We start from the raw sequence: 19,577 nt of genomic DNA, 5'->3' as shown, positions 1-19,577 counted from the left end.
TTACTGACTGGATGAACCACTGTTTACCTGACTGACAGGCTGACTAGCTGACTGCCTTTTTGTCTGATTAATTGCCAGACTGGATACACTGTGTGTCTGTGACCTAGAGTGACTGCCTGACTAACAAGTCAGCTGGCCGATTGGCCAACTGGGGAAATTCATAAATGAGGCTCACGTCTTTCTCAAGGAAATGCCTGTATGTGACATCTAGCGGTGAGAAGGTTAAGACTGATATACTTTTACACTGCCTTGTATTACATCTTAAAGTATTGTTTTTCTTAAAGCAAAAATATATAAATTCAAATCATTTTCATTGAATTTCACTTGTTTCTAACAATGTCACCTGTTACATCTTGAAAATACATCTTGAAAAAAGGTGGATCACGTCACGTGGATCAAGAAAATTCATGAAATATGCTTTTATTTAATTGAATGAACTGAAGGTAAATTGATTCTAACCACAGTATGCATATATTAATGCATATGAAATAAGATGATTAATTGCACTGGCAACAAGTGAAATTATGTAACTCCACTGGCAGATTGTTTCACTAGGTTTAAGAAAAATAAGATTTGAAGATTTAAGAACAGATTATGTAACTTGAGATGTATATTTTTTTGCAGTTTGCTTGACCACAGATTGACCAACTGATGGTCTGACTAATAAGCTGTTTGGCTGATTGGTTAACTGGGGAAATTCATATAAGAAGGCAACAGACTTTTCAAGGAAATGAAATCTGACACACCTAGCTGTAATAAGGTCAACACTGCCACAGTCTTAAGGTGCACTGTGCTTCTCCTTTGTGTTCATTCCGGTTTTGTAAGACATTTTGCTGACTCTGTCCTTACCCAGCTCGTCCCACAGCTGCCGACACTTGTCCGTCATGCCCGTGCCCTGCTGTCTCCATAGCGACAGCCGGGGGTCCGCCATGAACTGTTCCGTAATGAGCGTCAGCATCCGGGCGCCGTTGGAGTCTCGCATTCGCAGCATCTCGCGCACCTAGAGGGAGAGCCAGAGAATACACGCTTAAGACACTTTGCCATGTCCGTAACAGTGTGTGACATCTAGATATCTTTGATCGGCTTGTATTCTGTCAGAGAAAAAGCATTGAATCCAAGTGTAAACGCACCCAAGACGCATTTAAGATCCACCCAAATCCACCCAAAGCCAGAGATGCAATTGGCCACTTTAACAACAAGGTATGAATGCAATGTGCCTCCGATCCACATATAACAACTATATTTAACTAACTATATTAGTTCAATGACATAATTTAAGACATTTTAAGGCGTTTTAGGACATGCAGTTTTCTCTTGCACCATTTTGCATCCCCAGTCACACCATTTTGCATCCCCAGTCACACCATTTTGCATCCCCAGTCACAACATTTTGCATCCCCAGTCAAAAGGGTGCAAAAGAGCATGGTCACATTAAATAGGCCCAGTCATAATCAACATAATTCCTTAGCATGAAGCAAATACAGACCTAATAGGGGGGTTTGGTGTGTAAGCAGGGATAAGCAATGGTGACGCGTACCTTAGCGAACATGGAGTTGAGCTGCTTCCCAGAGCCGTAGTATCCTCCCTGGGACAGGAACTGTTTGACTTGCTCTCTGACTTGGTCCTCGTCCAGATGCCAGCAGTTGTCATCGTCAATGCTGGCGCCTGCAGTCGGGTCTGGGGCACCTGGGAATACACACACACACACACACACACACACACACAATAAGGTTAGATGACAGACAAAGACACAGGCAGTGTAAGTGGAAAACACACGCACAAACTCGTACGTATAGGGTTGAAGCCGAGCACAATTCACATCCAACATTAACATCCTTCCCTCCACATCAAAGCTGGTGTAAACAGAGAGAGGAGTGTATATTCGCTCGGTCGCTCCGTTCCTTCCTGTTCTCCGCTCGCGCCCCAGCGAACACCTCCCGAGCAAATAAACAAGACGGTGACCATGGGAAATGGGAGTGTATTTTTAGGCGGGCCTCGCCCTCAAGAGCACTTTCTTTAATCCAGATCCGCGTCCGTGCCGCTTTAGACCCAGGCTCCCTCAGTCCTAAACCCACCCTGAAAATAAATCTGACTTTATTCCCATCTTTGTTCTAGCCGATTCATGCCATGATAAGATGATACAACGATATGAGGTGATGTCGATGGGATTTCCTTCATTATTCCTTCTCTTTCCACTACATTCACCATGTTGGTTTTTGTCCCACCTGTCCCACCACTAGCACTTGTATCCATTACTGCATCAATTATTAATCAATGCATATTCCCTATACCTATTTCCTTTATATTTAACTTAAACTACACCTACATGACACTTAAGCTAAACCGCTCAACTGCTCTAATCTTCTACTAAGGCAAACTTTATTTTCCTTCTGTTCAGCACTGTGTGTGTGTGTGTGTGTGTGTGTGTGTGTGTGTGTGTGTGTGTGTGTGTGTGTGTCTTGACTAACACTGTGGGGAAATGTACTCAGAAGGGGCAGCAGTGCTTTGATGTAGCAGGAAGCGAGCGGAGGAAAAGCCCAGATTCACGTTGCCAACTGGCCGGGAGCGCGCAGTGGCAAAACAGACGCATTCCTCCATCAAAGCCCGGGCCCGGGACTGAACTGAACTGAACTTCAACCCCCATGATCCCCCCCCCCCCCCCCTTGTCAAACACAGACAGGAAAACCCCCAGCGCTGGACTTCCCGGGTAGGAGGGCTGGGGAGTGTCAACATTTAGCCAGGAGGATGGAAGGGGGAGAAAAGAGAGGCAGAAGTTGTTTTTTTTTATGTGTCTAGTTTTTCTGTCTTTTCCCCCCGATGCGGCTCTGCTGTCTCTCTCCTCCTCTCCTCTCCCGTCTCGGCTTTCTCTCCTCCTTTCATCTCTCCTCTCCCCTTTCCGTCTCTTCTGTCCCACGTGCCAGCTGCCGTCTCTCCGCCTCTCTTCCTCTCGTTATCCCTTTCCTGTCCACTTATCCCTTCCACCTTCTCCCGCGTTCGTTTTTTTTTTTTTTTTTTACCGTTCATCTCCCGTTTCCTCTCCTTTCCGCAACGCTGGGAAGAAGGTAGTGTGTGAAAAGCTGTGTGGAAAAAAAATCGACTCGGGGCTCTGATGTGTGACGATCTCTAGGGGCCAGTGGGGGCCGGATTTTAAGTCCGGACCCTTTCAAGTCCGGACTGCTGCAGTGAAGATAGCACTGCTGCGGGACGGGCAGCACCTCCGACTTTTCAGCAATTAAGAAAAGCGCTGTATATACATATTGACTCCCATGACATCAGAGGACGGGTTGTGAATGGATTCTTACCGTGGACCTGGTTGATCTCCGAGTTGGAGGAGAGGATCTCGTCGGCCAGCTTCTGGGCGGTGGGCAGCACCTCGGTGTGGTGGGCCGTGATCAGGTACTGGACCAGCTTCTGCAGCTGGTCTCGGTTCATCTGGAACAGCGTCTCGGAGATGGGCAGCCGCAGCTTCACCTGCAGCGGACACACAAACATATGACTGTTGGCATATGGCAAAAAAAAACAGAGATTCTGGTCTCAACTGATCTCAATGGGACTAGCATGGTTAAATAAAAGGAATTCTTAACACAAACACACTACTACGATTTAACACCCGCATCAGGAATTATTATATAAATCTATTTTTATTTTCATTGTTATTTGATGAAAAAAGTCTTCTTGTATTACTGTTGTTCTACTGCAACCTGTGTGGATATTCAATATCTTTATAATATATAATAGGGATGGGAAATTCAATATATCGCGATACAAAAATGTGACAATACGGATCGTGGGGCAGAAGAATGAATCGTGATATTAGCTCCATTATATTCTGCTGTAGTAATCACAAATGAGACAACTTGTCCATCACAATTTCACAAATTATATTATTTGCACATTGGAATGACATTTTGAAATCGTTGTTTACATTCTAGCAAGCCAATGGCATCGCTAGAAAGATTTGTGGTTCAGAAATAAACACAGTCATGCTTTGTTGTCATTGAATTTTTATTTATCACATCGTATCGTAGCTGTATCGAATCGTGAACCACATATTATGTATCGAACCGCATCATGAGATAGGCGTATCCTCCCATCCCTAACACATATATCTTTATTAATATCGATATATATACCTCGTATCGTGATAAGTTACCTGCTCGGGCTTGCGTATGCGGTACAGGGAGAGGGCCACCACGTGGGCGCAGTAGAAGATGTCCCGGTTCCCGCAGCCGCAGGTGACGGAGGTTATCTTGCAGCGGTCGAAGCTGATGGCCACCTTGTGGGTGACCTCCGGCTCCGACGGCGTGGCGGGCTCGGTGACCGTGCCGCTGAGGTGGAACCCTGCGGAGGGGGAGGGGAGAGGGAGGGGTTAGGGTCTGAGCTCTTTGTGTTTTTCATCGACTGTGATGAAGAAACGGAACATATAATATACTAATTTGGCTTTAAGCTGGACCTTGTGTGTGGATTGCGAGGGGAGAAAAGAGGCAAGGAGAGAAGCATCCGTGGTAATACGAGCCTCTGCCAGGATACAAAGACAGTCCTCCAGTATGAAACACACACACACACACATCTTAATGAGATGCCTCCAACAGGGCATTGTGCCATCTGATACTCCACCTCTCTCTCTTTCTCGCTGTGCGCACACACACACACACACACACACAAACAAACACCCCAGGATAGTAAGGATAGTAGACTATATGGATGAACTTTAACCTGTTAGGGGGACTCCAGGGGACATGTCGACCCACCCACACACACACACACACACACACACACACACACAACTGATATCAACTCCCCTACTATGAGCAACATACTGTACATTAGACAGCTATAGGCAACCTCCTAAATCCATATATGTCTATAACAAATTGATGTCTTGAACTTATTCCTCCAATTTTGACACTTGACATTATGTATAGAAAAAAACCTCATAACTCTTGGGTCAGGCCAAGTCAACCAGTTCTTCTTCAGCTGTTAAAAAGATGGCTTTATGAAGTTCTATGGGATACTGATGACGTGTAGAAATGTATAGCGGATGCAAAGAGAAATACATATTAAATCAATGCCACCTGCAAATAAAAAAAAAAAAAAGCCCCTTTAACCCAATATGGACCATCTGTAAGGCCTTATAGCCCATAAACCAGCTACTAAAAGAGATGACATAATGCAGATACCGGACTAAGTGGAAAAAAATAGACCGGAGGAAAGGAATTGTGGGTATTAGAGACGGCGAGGAAAAAGGAGGAGAGAGGGGGAGAGACCGGAGGAGAAATGTGAGAGGGGAAGAGAGAGAATAGAGAAGAGAAGGGGAGAGTGTATCTGGTAGAAGGTCTGCCCTGCCGTCTCACTGTGACAGGTCAATTATTTATGAGGTGTGTGTGTGTGTGTGTGTGTGTGTGTGTGTGTGTGTACACATTGGATTATTGTATCTCACCAAACCATAGCAACCCTATTGCTGCTTTCACAGTGAGAGAGAGAGAGGGAAAGAGAGAGAGCATGAGTGATGTACAGAGAGAAAGAGGGTGATGGAAAGAGGGGAAGAGTGTGCCAACTGGATAGCGATGGTAAGGCTATTTTGGGCCGGTACTAAAATTGTTCAAAATATATATATATATCTCTAAAGCTCTCACAAACCAACAAACAGACCAATGCACACACACACACACACACACACACACACACACACACACACACACACAATTAAATTCTGGGGTTTGTGCCATGATGGCAGGGCAGCCTAATAAGCGTGAGTAAAGCCATCTCTTTGGCAAAAACCCACAACTGGCTTTTCCACACCAACTGTTGTAACCAAGTGCCACCCCTTCCCTCACACACACACACACTCACACACTCACACGCACTGAGGTCCAATTAATTGCCAATTGCTTTCATTATGATAAAAAAAAAAAGAGTAGGAACTACAGGAAAGGAGGGGAGGAAATGGAAAACCACATGAAGGGTTGGAAAGTACCAATGGATGCTGGAAGGCCAACTGACCAACCAGCCGACTGACAAACATACTGACCAACCTACTGACCAATCAACACACCGGCTAACAGACTGACATACACCTACTGACATACTGCCAACACATAGACCATCATACCCACATACTGACTGACATCTTGACCTGCCACCCAACCTATCAACATACCGACCAACAACTGACCGACAACCCTACAGACATACTGACTGACCTACTGACCCACCAACTGACACAGTCAAATAGCGACTGACTGACCTACATGCCCACATACCGACTGATTGACCGACCTACCTAAAGCCACGCCAACCAAACCACTGAGCAGCCTACTGACTTAGCGACCAACTGACCTACTAACCTACCCACCGACCAACCTAACAACTGACATGCCGACCGATCTACCGACTGACACGTGAGAAGATCTGTCCGATAAACAAGGGGAAGCTAGCCAAAGAGTGCGCGTCTGACGATGACAGTTGACAAGGGTCGACGAGGGACGGATGAGAGAGAGAAAGAGAGAGAGAGAGAGAGGCATCTGCCAGTGATGGACATGAAGAGTCCTCCTAACTTCCCTCCTACCGCCTGTCCAAAGCCCATCTCTGTATCTCGCAGCACACGATAATGTCATAAACGTCAGATTATGGCTCTCTCATTCCTCCCCATCTCTCTATAATGGGCGCCAAGTTTGGCAAGGTGTGGGCACTCGCCATATCTGAGTGAGTCCAAATTTGATCTTGGGAGTTTTTTTTTTAAATCATTAGAATGGAGAGCAAAGACCAGGCAAAAATCACCAGAGATTTATTTGGAAGCCATTTCTACAAAAAAAAAAAAGGCATTCCCTCTAAATTGATAGTTTGGCGAGTTAGGTCTAATAATTTCTCATATTGGCCAAACAATAATATCATGTCATCACCAGTTATCGCCCCACTTTCTCTACAAAAATTGAGTCTATTAAGTTTGGAAGTTTTGGTGGCAAATGATGTTAGATGCACGTACTTTACCCATAGCTTAGCCTCTCTCTCTCTCTTTCTCTCTCTCTCTCACACTCTTTGCATTGGAGCTCGCCCCCTTCTTTCTCTCTCTCTCTCTCCCCGTCTGCGTCTGTAGGTTAGAGCCTATTGTTGGCCGGGGGCCGCGAGGATGAATGTGCTCGTGACACCGCTGCTCTTTTCACTTTCAATCAAGTGCAAAGTGGCTCAGACACGGTTCACCGTCTCTGTCTCTCACCCCCACTCTCTCTCTCTCTCTCTCTCTCTTTCAGTCTGTCTCTATTCAGTTACCTTATAGGAGAAACAATATTGTGAAAGCAGCGTACAGAATGTAATTTGTCAAAAACTAAAACAGGTTATACATTCAAATCACACTGGTATTTATACAAGTATTTGGCCTGAAAACATGAGCATGAACTACATTGGAGTAACCAGTGTGTGTGAGTGTGTGTGTGTGTGTGTGTGTGTGTGTTCACAACAACGTATTAAATGCTTTAATGGATTTTGGCCTGGGGTTGTGTGTAAAACTTTACTCTACCCCTTCTCTGTCTCCCTTTATGTCTCTCTCTTACATGTAGAGTGCTCTTCTTTCTGTGCGTGTGTGTGTGTGTGTGTGTGTGTGTGTGTGCGTGTGTGTGTGTGTCTGAAAGGGCTGAGGGAGACAGTGTGTCTTCAGCAGATGGGGATGCAGTGACACTTGATAAAAGACGCTGCATCAGACAGTCTGCATGCACACACAAACAACGGACGGGACACACACACGCACGCACACACACACACACACACACACACACACACAGAGTGAACGAAACGACCTTTTCAGAGCCGCTCTGCTTTTGTTCTTAATGCCACCACGAGCATAAAGACGAAACAACACAAACTAGTCAGTGATATTCACAGTAGATATGCCTAATCTCTCTCACTTACACACACACACACACACACTCTCTCTCTCTTTCCATGCTGTTGTATAGCAGGGCAGTTGGGGGAGTGATTCGGCTAAACAGATGAATTCCCAACAAAGGTGAATTAAGAGCGTGTGTGTGTGTGTGTGTGTGTGTGTAAGCCTGGGAGTACTGCCAAGTACAATGATCTGGCCTTGGGCCTGTGTGTGAGTGTGTGTGTGTGTGTGTGTGTGTGTGTGTGTACGCCATGTCTTTGTGTCTGTTATGATGTAGGTATAGATGCTTACATTTTTATGTGCACACGTGCTTTGGGCATGCGTGTGTGTGTGTGTGTGTGCGCGCATGTGTGTGTGTCTTGAAAAACAGGACCATCAGCCCTGTATTACTCCTATACACACCATCTGCCTCAAGTCATTTGCGCTTATATATCGTATATGTGTTTCATTTGTGGTAATTAACGATAATAGACTTTCACTGTGCGTGTATGCAAATCATTTAGAGCCACATATAGAGTTTAGTGGAAGAGGGCGAGATAAGAGATCCTCGCCTCTCTTGTCAAATAAGACAGTTCAGGTTTTGCATGTGGATTTGTTTTTAATCTGGAATTTTACATATAATCAAAATGCATAGTAATGTATGAGGGATAGTGTAACGTGGGTGTGTAAAATATGGATGCATGTGCGAGTAGGTTCACACGTTTCCACCAGTCGAGTGCGAGAAAACTAGAGAATGTGTTAGAAACAAGAAAGGAGGGGAGAAAAGACGAGTGGAGAGACGACCATTGTACATCTTTTCATTGTAGAGACCCCCCCTCTCTCCCTCCCTCCCTCTCCCATATATACACACACACACACACACACACACACACGGCTCTCCCTCCCTTCCCTGTTGTACACCATCTGTCACTCGGTGGCAACTCCGCCCACACAGAAACTAGCCGTCCAATCAGGACGCAGAAAGCCCCCCCCCCTACTCCTCCTCCGCTCATAGGCCATTAACCCCTAATCAGCTGGGGAGATGGAGAACACAAGCCTTATTCTCCCAAAGCCTCATTACAGGCTTCATACTTGCAGGCACAAACAGACAGACAGTCATTACCCCCCCCCACCCCCCACCCCCCCAGCCTCCCCTAATGTATTTAAAATTTAGAAGGAGAAAATATTTCATTCTATTCATCTACGCTCCCCGCAGCGATGCGCCTCCGCGACACACACACACACACACACACACACACACACACACACACACACACAATCCCACTCCTCCGTTTCTCCTCTCTCCCACACAGGAGCACTGCGTTACTCCGTTTCGGCGTATCAATATTGATGCACCTCTCCACCTTGGGTTCATCGGTCTCCTGCGTCCCACCGGCTCCACACACACACTCCTACTCCTCCTCCTCCTCCTCCTCCTCCTCCCTCCCAGAGTTATTCCCAGCTCAACCAGTACAGTCCAGTGGGGGGGCTACAGTCTGAGCCAGAAACCGATTCCCCTTGCATATTCCTCATTAACGGTCTGCATATTTAACTCATCTTTTGATGTGAAAACAATAAAGCTGCGCTAAACAAGACTTTATGTAAAAATGCATCAGGCTAAATCACAAAGCGGGGCTGCAGCAGAGAAGACCGTCTCACCAAAATTTACAAAAATGAAAACTTCCAAGAGATCACCTGTCAATCAAACCGTGTGGGCGGAGCTTAGATTTTCTACTGATGCAGTTTGAGATTCTGTAGGTGGCGCTCTTTTCTTTGCCGAGCTCTTCTTCTCTTTATGTATTTTTCTATTTGATCTGTTATCAGGTATTTTGCGATGGCTTCCTACATGACTCAGCCAATCAGAACGGAGGAGCCTCCCCCCACCACTCATCCCTCCTAATCAAATCTCAAGCCCCGCCCCTCTCCAAAAAGGAGCCTCGCGCAGCTAGAGGCTTCACTCCAGCACCCAACGCACCCCTCCCTCCCTCCCTCCCTCCCTCCAGCCCTCCCCATCTCCCATCTGTTCTGACAGCTCCAAGGTTAACACAGCACCCCCTTCCCTCTCTCTCTCTCTCTCTCTCTCTCTCCCTCCATGTCTCTCTCTCATTCACACAAACCCACATGGCCCTGTATTCAATCAGCCATCTATCTCTGCACAACAGACGCGCGCACGCACACACACACCGAGCACACTGAATCTTCTCCTCCCCTCTGCCTATCCAACCATCCATTCATCCATCATTCAGCCATCCATCCCTCCATCCCGCAGTGTTTGCTGATGTGATAACAGCTGATTGATTCAGTTGTGATTTCCCAGCAGCCCCGTCCCAAACACACACACGCACAGACACACACACGTACGCGCACAAAAACCTTGCTAACCGCCGGGACTCATTTGTCATGATCACATTCAATTGATTCCCTGATTTGCTCCATTCTGTTGTGATGGGGAGGAGAATAGGGAGACCAGGGGAGAGAGAAAGAGGAAAAAAAAGAGAGAAAGACAGGAGAGAGAGAGGTTTAATCAAGTTTCTTTCAGCTGATGTGTCACGGTAAAAAAAAAAAAAAAAAAAAAAAACTAGAAAAAAAAAGAAGGGAAGAGCCACAGAACGACACCACCGGCGTGGATGAAAAGCTAGGAGAGACTGACGCGTCGGCCCCAATCTCCCCACCCTCTCCTGATTGAAGGGTATCGAGCAAAGGGAAACTAAAAAAAGAATAACGGAAGGAGTGGGGGTGGGGGGGGGGAATCCAGAGGGAGGGAAACGAAAGGAAAGAGGCTGATTGACAAAAAAAAAAAAAAAGTATATCAAATAATAACAGCTCAAGTGCTGCGGGGAAAAGGGAAAACGGTAATCTAGCACTTGTCACAAACCAGAACGCTGTGAAAGGAAGACTATGTTCCCCAAAATGCTCATCAAAGAGAGATAAAAGGAGAGAGAGAGAGAGAGAGGAGAGAGAGAGGGAGAGAGAGATGGAGAGAGAGAGAGAGCAATCAAAATGAAGAGAGTTAAGGATAACAAATAGGAGGAAGGGGGAGTGTGAGAACGATGAACGAGAGTGCACATATGATAGGGCCTGTAACTACTCTTAGTCTCTCTCCATCCCTCTCTCTCTTTCTCTCTCTCACACACACACACACACACAGGTGCCTTGCTTGAGATAAAAGCCGTAGCCCCCCCCCCCCCTGACAGCGGCGGAGAAGGGAGGGAGGGAGGGAGGGAGGGAGGGATGACATCCTTTTGTGGAACGCCGTCTGAAATTCAATCAACGATTTCATACATCCAATCTGAAAGCAAATCTATGGCAATTGAAAGCCAAAGTGGTCCAATTCAAAAACCTCGCATACATTCTGCCGCTAATGGAGAGGAGGCCCTCGGTCGATTCGTGCCATTGTCGGCGTGCGCGGCGGCAGAACGGCGCGTTACCTTGTGGAGGAGAAAGCCATAAACGGAGGCGGAGAAACACAGGAAACCAAAAAAAAAAAAACCTAGCTTGGGCGAGGGAGCGCCGAGAGCAGAACCGCTCGCAAACAAACACAAGAAGTGTATTATACACAACACAAAGCTGACAAGAGTTGAAAGACCTTGGTGTGTGTGTGTGTGTGTGTGTGTGTGTGTGTGTTGCGTACACAGAAAACTGTCCCTTCTTCAGTGTGTGCAAACTCTCTTCACCCAAGGCTAAATTGGAGATAAGAAGTCCTGTGTTTTTTTTTGTTTTTTTTTGTTCCCGGCCCGTTGTTTGCTCTGTTTTCAGTGTAGAGGCATTATGGCGGCGCGGCCTTGTCTAGCCACGGTTGCAAAAGGCTGAGGAAAAGCAATTTATCAAGCCGCAGACACTCTCGGGCTCACGTTGCTTGCGTCGCCTGTGATAATGCCCCGCGCGCTGCGGTCTGAAAACTTGGGATTTCCCACTCGGACTGTTTCCGCTTCCAGACTTGATCTCTCGTGCATAAAAATATATATTTTTACAGCAAAAATGTTGAGTCCTGGAACTAAATGTATGTCGGTGTGAGAAATGTACTGTATCAAATAATACAATGAATCACAGTGCGTAGTTGTGATGTTAAAAAGACAAAACAACTAGCTAACGAGCTAGCGTTAGCACCCAGTCTTTGTCTCCGCGGCTAATTTGCAAAATAGCAAAAGGTTGTTGCTTGTCTTAACATTTGACAAACTTTCATTAGCTGTCAGTCAGTTTTTATGTTGTCAGACAGCTGTACAACCTTAAAACATGACTTCATTCAGGGTCACAAAATGCTAACAGGCTAGAAATTAGCCTATGCCACGTAGTTGTGATGCTGAAAGGACGCAATGATAGCTAACAAGCTAACGTGGCTAACACCTGGTAACATTCTGTCAGTTAGCTTTTTATTGGTTTAGGACAAGTGGACTTTAATGGTTATGCATTTGTTTCTCTAACAAAAATATGTTGACAGGGAAACAACAGTCTGAACGTAGGAAAAAATCTGACGGCATCGGCAAGAAGAGACAGACATGGTGGATCTTTATAATCTCCCAACATGGCATCTGTCTTTGCCTTCTCTCGCGATCTTCCCCTCCGTCTCTTATCTATGGCCGACACAGACATGTCGTCATGGTAATTGGTTGCCATAGTAATTAGCATTAGTGTGATGTTACCGTGGCAAGGGCATAATCTTGGTTGAAACCTTACAATTGTGTTGAACACTGCAAAAGTCGTCACAAGAAACAACGCTCATTTCTATGACAGCATGCTGCAACATTTGGTGGCAGCCATCTTATCTTTACCATAAGAAATGACCCTGAAACTCCCTAAAATTTCAAATCAAGAATAACGTTGATGCTACCACCTGCGCTGGAACCAAAACTGGGACTGAAACAGAGACAAATGTGGAACCAAAACCCCTAACCATCACATACATCAGTGACAAGGGAAACATTAGACTGTCAGCTGACTTTTGTATAAAGAGCTGAGGGAACTTAGCAGAACCCTTGTTCAGATCGCTAGCAAGCTAAAGGGCTAAAGAAGACACAAGCATACCAGACACATGATACACACACACACACACAAACACACACACCCACACACCAAGGGGCAGACAGAGCACATGAGAGGAACCGACAGCTGTAAAAGGTCACCGCGCTGGATTTACCCTCCAATTACCAATACATCGGTTTACCAAAGACACACACACGCACAGACACACACATTTACACATGCAACACCAATTTCTCAATTAGTGTAGACACACATACGCACAAACACACACTATCCTCAGATCAGTGCAGCTCACCCCACCAACAGCAGAATGATATCTGCTGCATGTACAGATCAGTCCCTGGAGCGAAATGTGTGTGTGTGTGTGTGTGTGTGTGTGTGTGTGTGTGTGCACGCGCCTGGTTATCTTTGTGTGTGTGTGTGTTTGTGTCCATCCATATGTATCTGTGCAAGCAATGCATGCAACATTAATGTGTTTATGCACACGTGAATGGCTGTGTTTGCCCACATGTGCTCCATGCTTGTGCCTGTGCTAACGCCAAGCCTGTTGTCTCCGTCTCTCCCTCCGCTTCGCTTTGTCCCTTTCTTTCTCCCTCCTTCTCTATCTCTTTCTCTCCCTGTCGCACTTTGGCCTTTCCCTAAACCAGCCGTGGCCTTAGCCATGGTTTTTGTTTAATATGGCGGCATGCAAAGCAAAAGGAACAACCATCTGCCATATGCATGCAGCCGCCGTCTTAGGAACAACAAGGGCTGGCATCACAATGCCTCTTTAGTTAGTAGTGTGTGTGTGTGTGTGTGTGTGTGTGTGTGTGTGTGCGTGTGTGAGTGAGTGTTTGTTCTTCAAGCGCAGTCTGCAGGGCAAGATAATTATGCATTTAAGAGGCTTATATTTCATTTCAGGAACCGAAGAAGACAAAATGGCTCCATTCTGAGTTGGCTGAGACAACACAAGCAATGGCAAGGAAGCAACTGAGAAAGAAAAACGTGGAGGAGAGAAAAAAAAAGAAAAAAAAAAAAGAACGCTCGCTCTGATGTTTTCAACGTTTGTATAAACACACACACACACACACACACACACACACAAACACACAAAGGAGGCACAAAGCCGAACATTTGCAGTTTGTTTCGAGCACAAAAGCTGAGCATTTGATGTACAAATCCTGCTTTATTAATCAGTGTTCGGGATGTTTTTGTTTACTGTACAGCTGAAAGCCAATCTCGGATGAAAGCAGCCAAATCAATAACTAAAGACTGAACAAGAGGAACTTCAAGGACATTTCAGAGTGAGGGAATAATGGCCCCCGGGGGCTCGTCAGGCAGACAACGCCCCGTCTCATAGCACCTCTGAAGGAAGGTGGGCCGCGCACGAAAATACACAAATTATGAATAATTAAGGAACTTTTTTTTTTTTGACGTTCGGTGGTGACCGAGAGTGGCCCCGAGTACGCCGACGGTATTTCATAGCATATAAAAAAAAAAAAAAACAGCTTTATTCCTGACAAACAGAAACCGTTCGACTCGTGTAAACGTGTCATTTTGCAGACGATGACCTCGGCTAATTTTAGATGTTAACGTTTGCCGTTTGGATTTTGAAGAACGGAGGAAGAAGTCTTTTCGTGTTCCTGCATACCGGGGATGAGGAAATGAACGGTACTGGTTTACTGGTTAATCTAGATGCCCATTAGCTCTGAGGAAAGCATTTGCACAATCTTAGATGCTTTGCAGAACATATGCAAAAGGAGTATTGAGTGTAGGTTTTGTTAATTTTGCCTAATGCACGGAGGTCATGAAGCTTGATGTTGCTGGTTGTGAAGCTTGGACCATGTGACTGTCACCCCCCCCGATTAGCCTCCACCCCCAATGAGTTGATCACTGCTCGCCTCGCACGATCATGCATGAAACATGAATAATGAAATATAATAATGAAAACAGCTTGCGAGCCAATCTACAAGCTGACGATGCACACATGCCCGTTCTCACACACAATGGCTCCGCAAGAGTGACACTCTCATTTATCCATTAGCTGAAAAGCAATCACAGATTTGCAATTACGTGCGCACACACACACACACACACACACACACACACACATACATATATAGGGGTGGGGGGGGGGGGGGCTTCTGGTTGACTTCATCAAGCTCTCATCAAGCCAAGCCACCATATGGGGATGGGGCCCAAAACAGAGGGGGACTAGGTGTGTGTATGGGTGTGTGTGTGTGTTTTAGAGAGAGACCCCCCCCCCCCACCCCCACCCCCTAATGCAACACCAACACAAAGGAAGCATGCATCACCAAATCAGCTTTGTCTTGCATGCATTATGACGCTACTGCTGCCTCGCTAAGAAGACACACACACACGCACACACACACACACACACACACACACACACACACACACACACCCCGAAGGTGTGTTCAGCTCGAATCAGCTGAAGCGAAGCAATGACAGGGGCCAGGGCCAAAAGCTCTGATTACTAACTCCTCCCCTTTGGTCCCCCCTAAAACACACACACACACACAATCCCTCTTACTCCCCCCCATTGTCTGCCCTCCTCTCTTTATCCCTCCCTCTCTCGTTTATAGCCTTATCTCCCTCCCGCCCACCCTCTCTCCCCCTTTCATTCTCTCTCTCTCTCTCTCCAAGGCTAGCTTGCTGACGTACGCAGACGGTCGTACGCGGAGCATACATCGAATTTTAATCTGGGCGTGACCTGCTTCTTCTCGCCCCCCTCCCTCCCTCCCTCCCTCCCTCCCTCCCTACCGGCTGCCCCCACGGAGTCAGTCTTTCACAGGCGACCCCGAGCACCGCCCACCCCGACACCCCCTCCGGGACCCGAGCTGCAGGCCTCCAGGCAGGGGCCTCGCCTGCCATTGTTAACCCACAAAGGGTGAGAGGCGGCTGGCAGGCAGGCAGGCAGCGGCCAGGAGGCCTTGTGGAGGAAGCCAGGGGAGAGGGGAGGAGGAGGAGGAGGAGACCGGCTACCGCGGCGGAGGACGGACGGACGGATGGAGGGAGGGATGGAGGAAAGGTGGGGGCGGGGGGTACTTCGGCTCGCTCGGACGGGCGAACAAACGCGGTTACCCGAGATGAGGAAACACGAGGCGAGGAGAGGAGAAAAGACAGGCGAGGACGAGGAAAGAGGAAGAAAAGAGAGGAGCGCCGTGACACCATAAACTGAACACCACATAGCAGAAGAATGCACTGTAGCTGAGCAGAGCGGCTCAACAGAAACAAACAGAGCCTGTGAGTAATGCTGGCTCCAATCACAAAGCTACTCATGCGTTACATTATCTAAACCGTTCACTCCTAACTGGATGCAGACCGGCCTCTCCGTCACATCTGCTGTCTAAAATTGGGATCACACTTAACGCGCTGAATGTGTCGCTCTCCAGTGGAATTCCATTCATTTCAAATCAGTAGCATCGGTCACCGCTGTGTTACTCAGTCGTCGATGCGATGAAGGCGCTGCTTGGGTCCGCTCTTACCTGTGCGCTGATAATGCATAAGGAACTAGAACTAAAACCAGCTATCTGGGAAAGGGGAACCTGCTGCAGAACTCACTTAATCACTTAATGACAGAACTATCCCTGTGCAATAAACCTGTAACACCTACCTCATGTATATAATTCACCCCCCCCCCCCATCCCCCATCCCCCATCATCATCCGTAGAATAGCTGATTTGTGTATATAATATATAATATTTATTCCAGCATCTTTGCACTCTGCACCATTGCACTACTGTCCCAGTGTTGTTTACATATGTGTATATATATACTATATATATATACTTTCTATACTTTTTTTTTATATATATATGCATGTTGTACATAGTAGTTAGATGTTTAGGTTTACCTCTGTCCATTGTGTTGTCCTTGTTTTTAGCTGTATATTTATTCTGTGTAAGTACATTGTGAGTAATGGAAAAGCCGGAGTCAAATTCCTTGTATGTGGACATACTTGGCCAATAAAGCTGATTCTGATTCTGAACTCTGCACACAGCTCGCAGGAATAATCATTCAAATCTATCACTATGATTCAGGGCACCAATGGCAACAACAGCAGCCACTGAGGATTCAGCAGTAAACTCCAGCCTGGAGAGAGATCTGATGATTTTTTTTATGTCTAGTTTAAGCATAAGGCCTTTAAACACGAAACCAAACAAAGCCATTCACCTGCAGTATGAGAATCACAGATCGGCTCAGTCGACAGCAAGGCAGTGACTCGCAGGGCAACTTTTTGGCAACCTCAACGGGCAACGGCGCAATGTTGCTTTAAACACTTTGGAGCGTCCTGTTGCCAGACCACAGGCCACATTAGAATGGAAAAAAACACACACACACACACACACACACAGACCAAAGCAATCATCCAATAATGTCAACTGTCACACACACACAAATGTGCAGACATACATGGACACACACAAGCACACAACCAGTTTTCCAATAATGTCAGCTGTCACACACATAACCACACACAGGCACATGCGTGCACACACACACACACACACACACAGGCGAGCGGCGGGAGCAATCATCCGATAATGTCAACCGTCAGGCACACACACACACGCACACACACACACACACACACACAGCCAGAACAAAGGAGGGCAGCCTGGTAAACAATGCTCCACAATGCTCTTTGGCAGGGACTTGTTTACAAAAGAAAAGGCTTCCAATCGCTAGACACCCATTCATTCACACACACACACACACACACACACACACACACACACACAGACACACGGCCGGGATGACTCTGAACCCAGCAGCAATGTGTGTGTGTGAGAGTGAGAGAGAGAGAGAGAGAGAGAGAGACAGCAGTTTACGGCATGCACTGAGGGACACACAATGCCGGGCCGGCCATTCTCTCACTTACGCTGCCTTTCTCTATTCAGTCGTTCAATTGCTCTTATTCCCCTCCCTCTCTCTCTCCCTCTTTATCTTCACTGCACTTGTTAACGGCTCCCACTTCCAACTTGAATCTGGGAATCCAAACAGTTTTTTGTCTGGTTGTATTTGTTCCACAGATGCTCCGCTTTCTTCGTTGTCGACTGTCTCATTCACTTAGCATTGTCACACAGGACAGACAGGGAAGATCGAGCTGCGTTCACTGTTCCTGCACAGTACGGTACACCCCCCCCCACCCCCACACCCACACACACACACACACACACCACAATAGCCTAGATTCACACAGTGGAGAGAGAGAGACAGCTTGAGATTGAACCAACAGTGATGCAAGCCACCCAATCCACTCTCTATGGACAATGGAGGGCTAGTAACAACAACCCTAGGGCTTGAGTTGGGTGTGTGTGTGTGTGTGTGTGTGTGTGTGTGTGGCAACGAGGCCTTTTCTATCCCTGTCTTTAAACCACATCAAGCCCCTGAAATATTGCATTCATGCCACATAATTTAGTTAATGAATTTAAATGAAGCGTTTAAAATCGCGTGCTTGTGTTTGGAGTTCTTGCCGCTTTGGCAATACATAAACATTACTCACATGGCAGAGAGGCACGGAGCGTGTGTGTGTGTGTGTGTGTGGGTATATGAGTAAGTGAGTATGTGTGTGTGCTCATTCAGAGGCAAAGCTCCACCGACTGATTATCCAACTCGTCCTTTACCCCCCCAAAAAAGATCGTTTATTTCCTTTCTATTTCCCTTCAGATCTTTTTCTCTCCGACTTCAATGCACCGCGTTTAATTCTCTACTTGAAGTGAATGGCGTCTGATGGGAGCGCGTTCAGATCCGCTCCCCTCTCTCGCGGCTTCACCATCCCCCCCCCCTCCCCTTGCTTTTCTGGCATTAACGCGTCCCCCTGGTGATCGAACGGCAGAAAAAAAAAAAAAAACACAGGTGTGAATGCAGACCCTCGGACCCGATCGGCCCGCTGGGACCTGCAAACTGGAAACGCGATTGCATCTCCGATTCACGTATAACTAATAGGGGAAAAGGGAATAAACTTTTGGCGGGTGGATGCGACCTGGAAACGAGCAGCAATAGTAGTCAAAAATGGACTGATAGGATACTTGGAGATGCATTTTAATGCCAGGCGGAAAGGCGGCCTTATATGCTCATGCTGTATTCAGTGGTAAACTCCCACAATGCCGCCTACCAAGCATGCGAACAGAAGCTGAATATTCCCAACTGTTGCCTTTTTACCACAGCAGTGACCTGCTCTCCTCCTCTTCCAGTGAAGATAAAGCAGTTCATAAGCAAAAGCCTTCTCCTTCTGTCCGTTTGAAGCGAACTGAAATACTGAAAAACGGTATAACAAATCGTATTTTTCTTATCGTATCGATGTACACGAAATGGTCTTGTTGATCGAAATCGCCATGGCAACAGGAGAGCGGTTTGCCGTCGGCGGTTGACCAGCATCCCACGATGCCAACTGGTTCACTTTGCGTTTTTAAGCCACGGTGTGACTGAATGCAGCACGGCTCTATCTCATCTCATTCTGTCTCCGTCTCTCTCTCTCTGTTGCCCTTCCTTTCTCTCCCTCTGCCCAGTTCTCTCTCTCTCTGTCTCGGCTGCTCCGTCTCTTTCTCTGCATCTCTCTCTCTCTCTCTCACACACACACACACACGCACAATAAGAGCCTGATTAATAAGTGCGTCTCTCCCTTGTTTCCGGAAAGTGGCAGAACAGGGAAGGCCGTCTGAAAGGCACTTCAGCCCAAATTATGTAGATTTATAAACAGCTTTGGACACATGAGGCGGCGGAGGGGTGGGGG

General features: G+C 46.8%; 1 protein-coding gene across 1 annotated transcript in view; it reads right to left on the bottom strand.

Moving 5' to 3' along the window:
- Positions 1-19,577, bottom strand: part of zswim5 (zinc finger, SWIM-type containing 5) — a 56,738-nt gene that overhangs the window by 11,293 nt on the left and 25,868 nt on the right. Inside the window, 4 exon segments of the mRNA XM_071541860.1 lie at positions 850-1,000; positions 1,538-1,686; positions 3,303-3,471; positions 4,154-4,341. Of these exon segments, the coding sequence (XP_071397961.1) occupies positions 850-1,000; positions 1,538-1,686; positions 3,303-3,471; positions 4,154-4,341 (657 nt within the window).

This window comes from Centroberyx affinis, unplaced genomic scaffold, assembly GCF_046629955.1.
Source record: "Centroberyx affinis isolate AG114_WGS23_722 - 3 ecotype Tasmania unplaced genomic scaffold, CSIRO-AGI_Caff_v1 ptg003959l_1, whole genome shotgun sequence".
Classification (NCBI taxonomy): Eukaryota; Metazoa; Chordata; class Actinopteri; order Beryciformes; family Berycidae; genus Centroberyx; species Centroberyx affinis.
The sequence above is the reverse complement of the archived record's forward strand: the minus strand, read 5'-3'. Positions and strand labels throughout refer to the sequence as shown.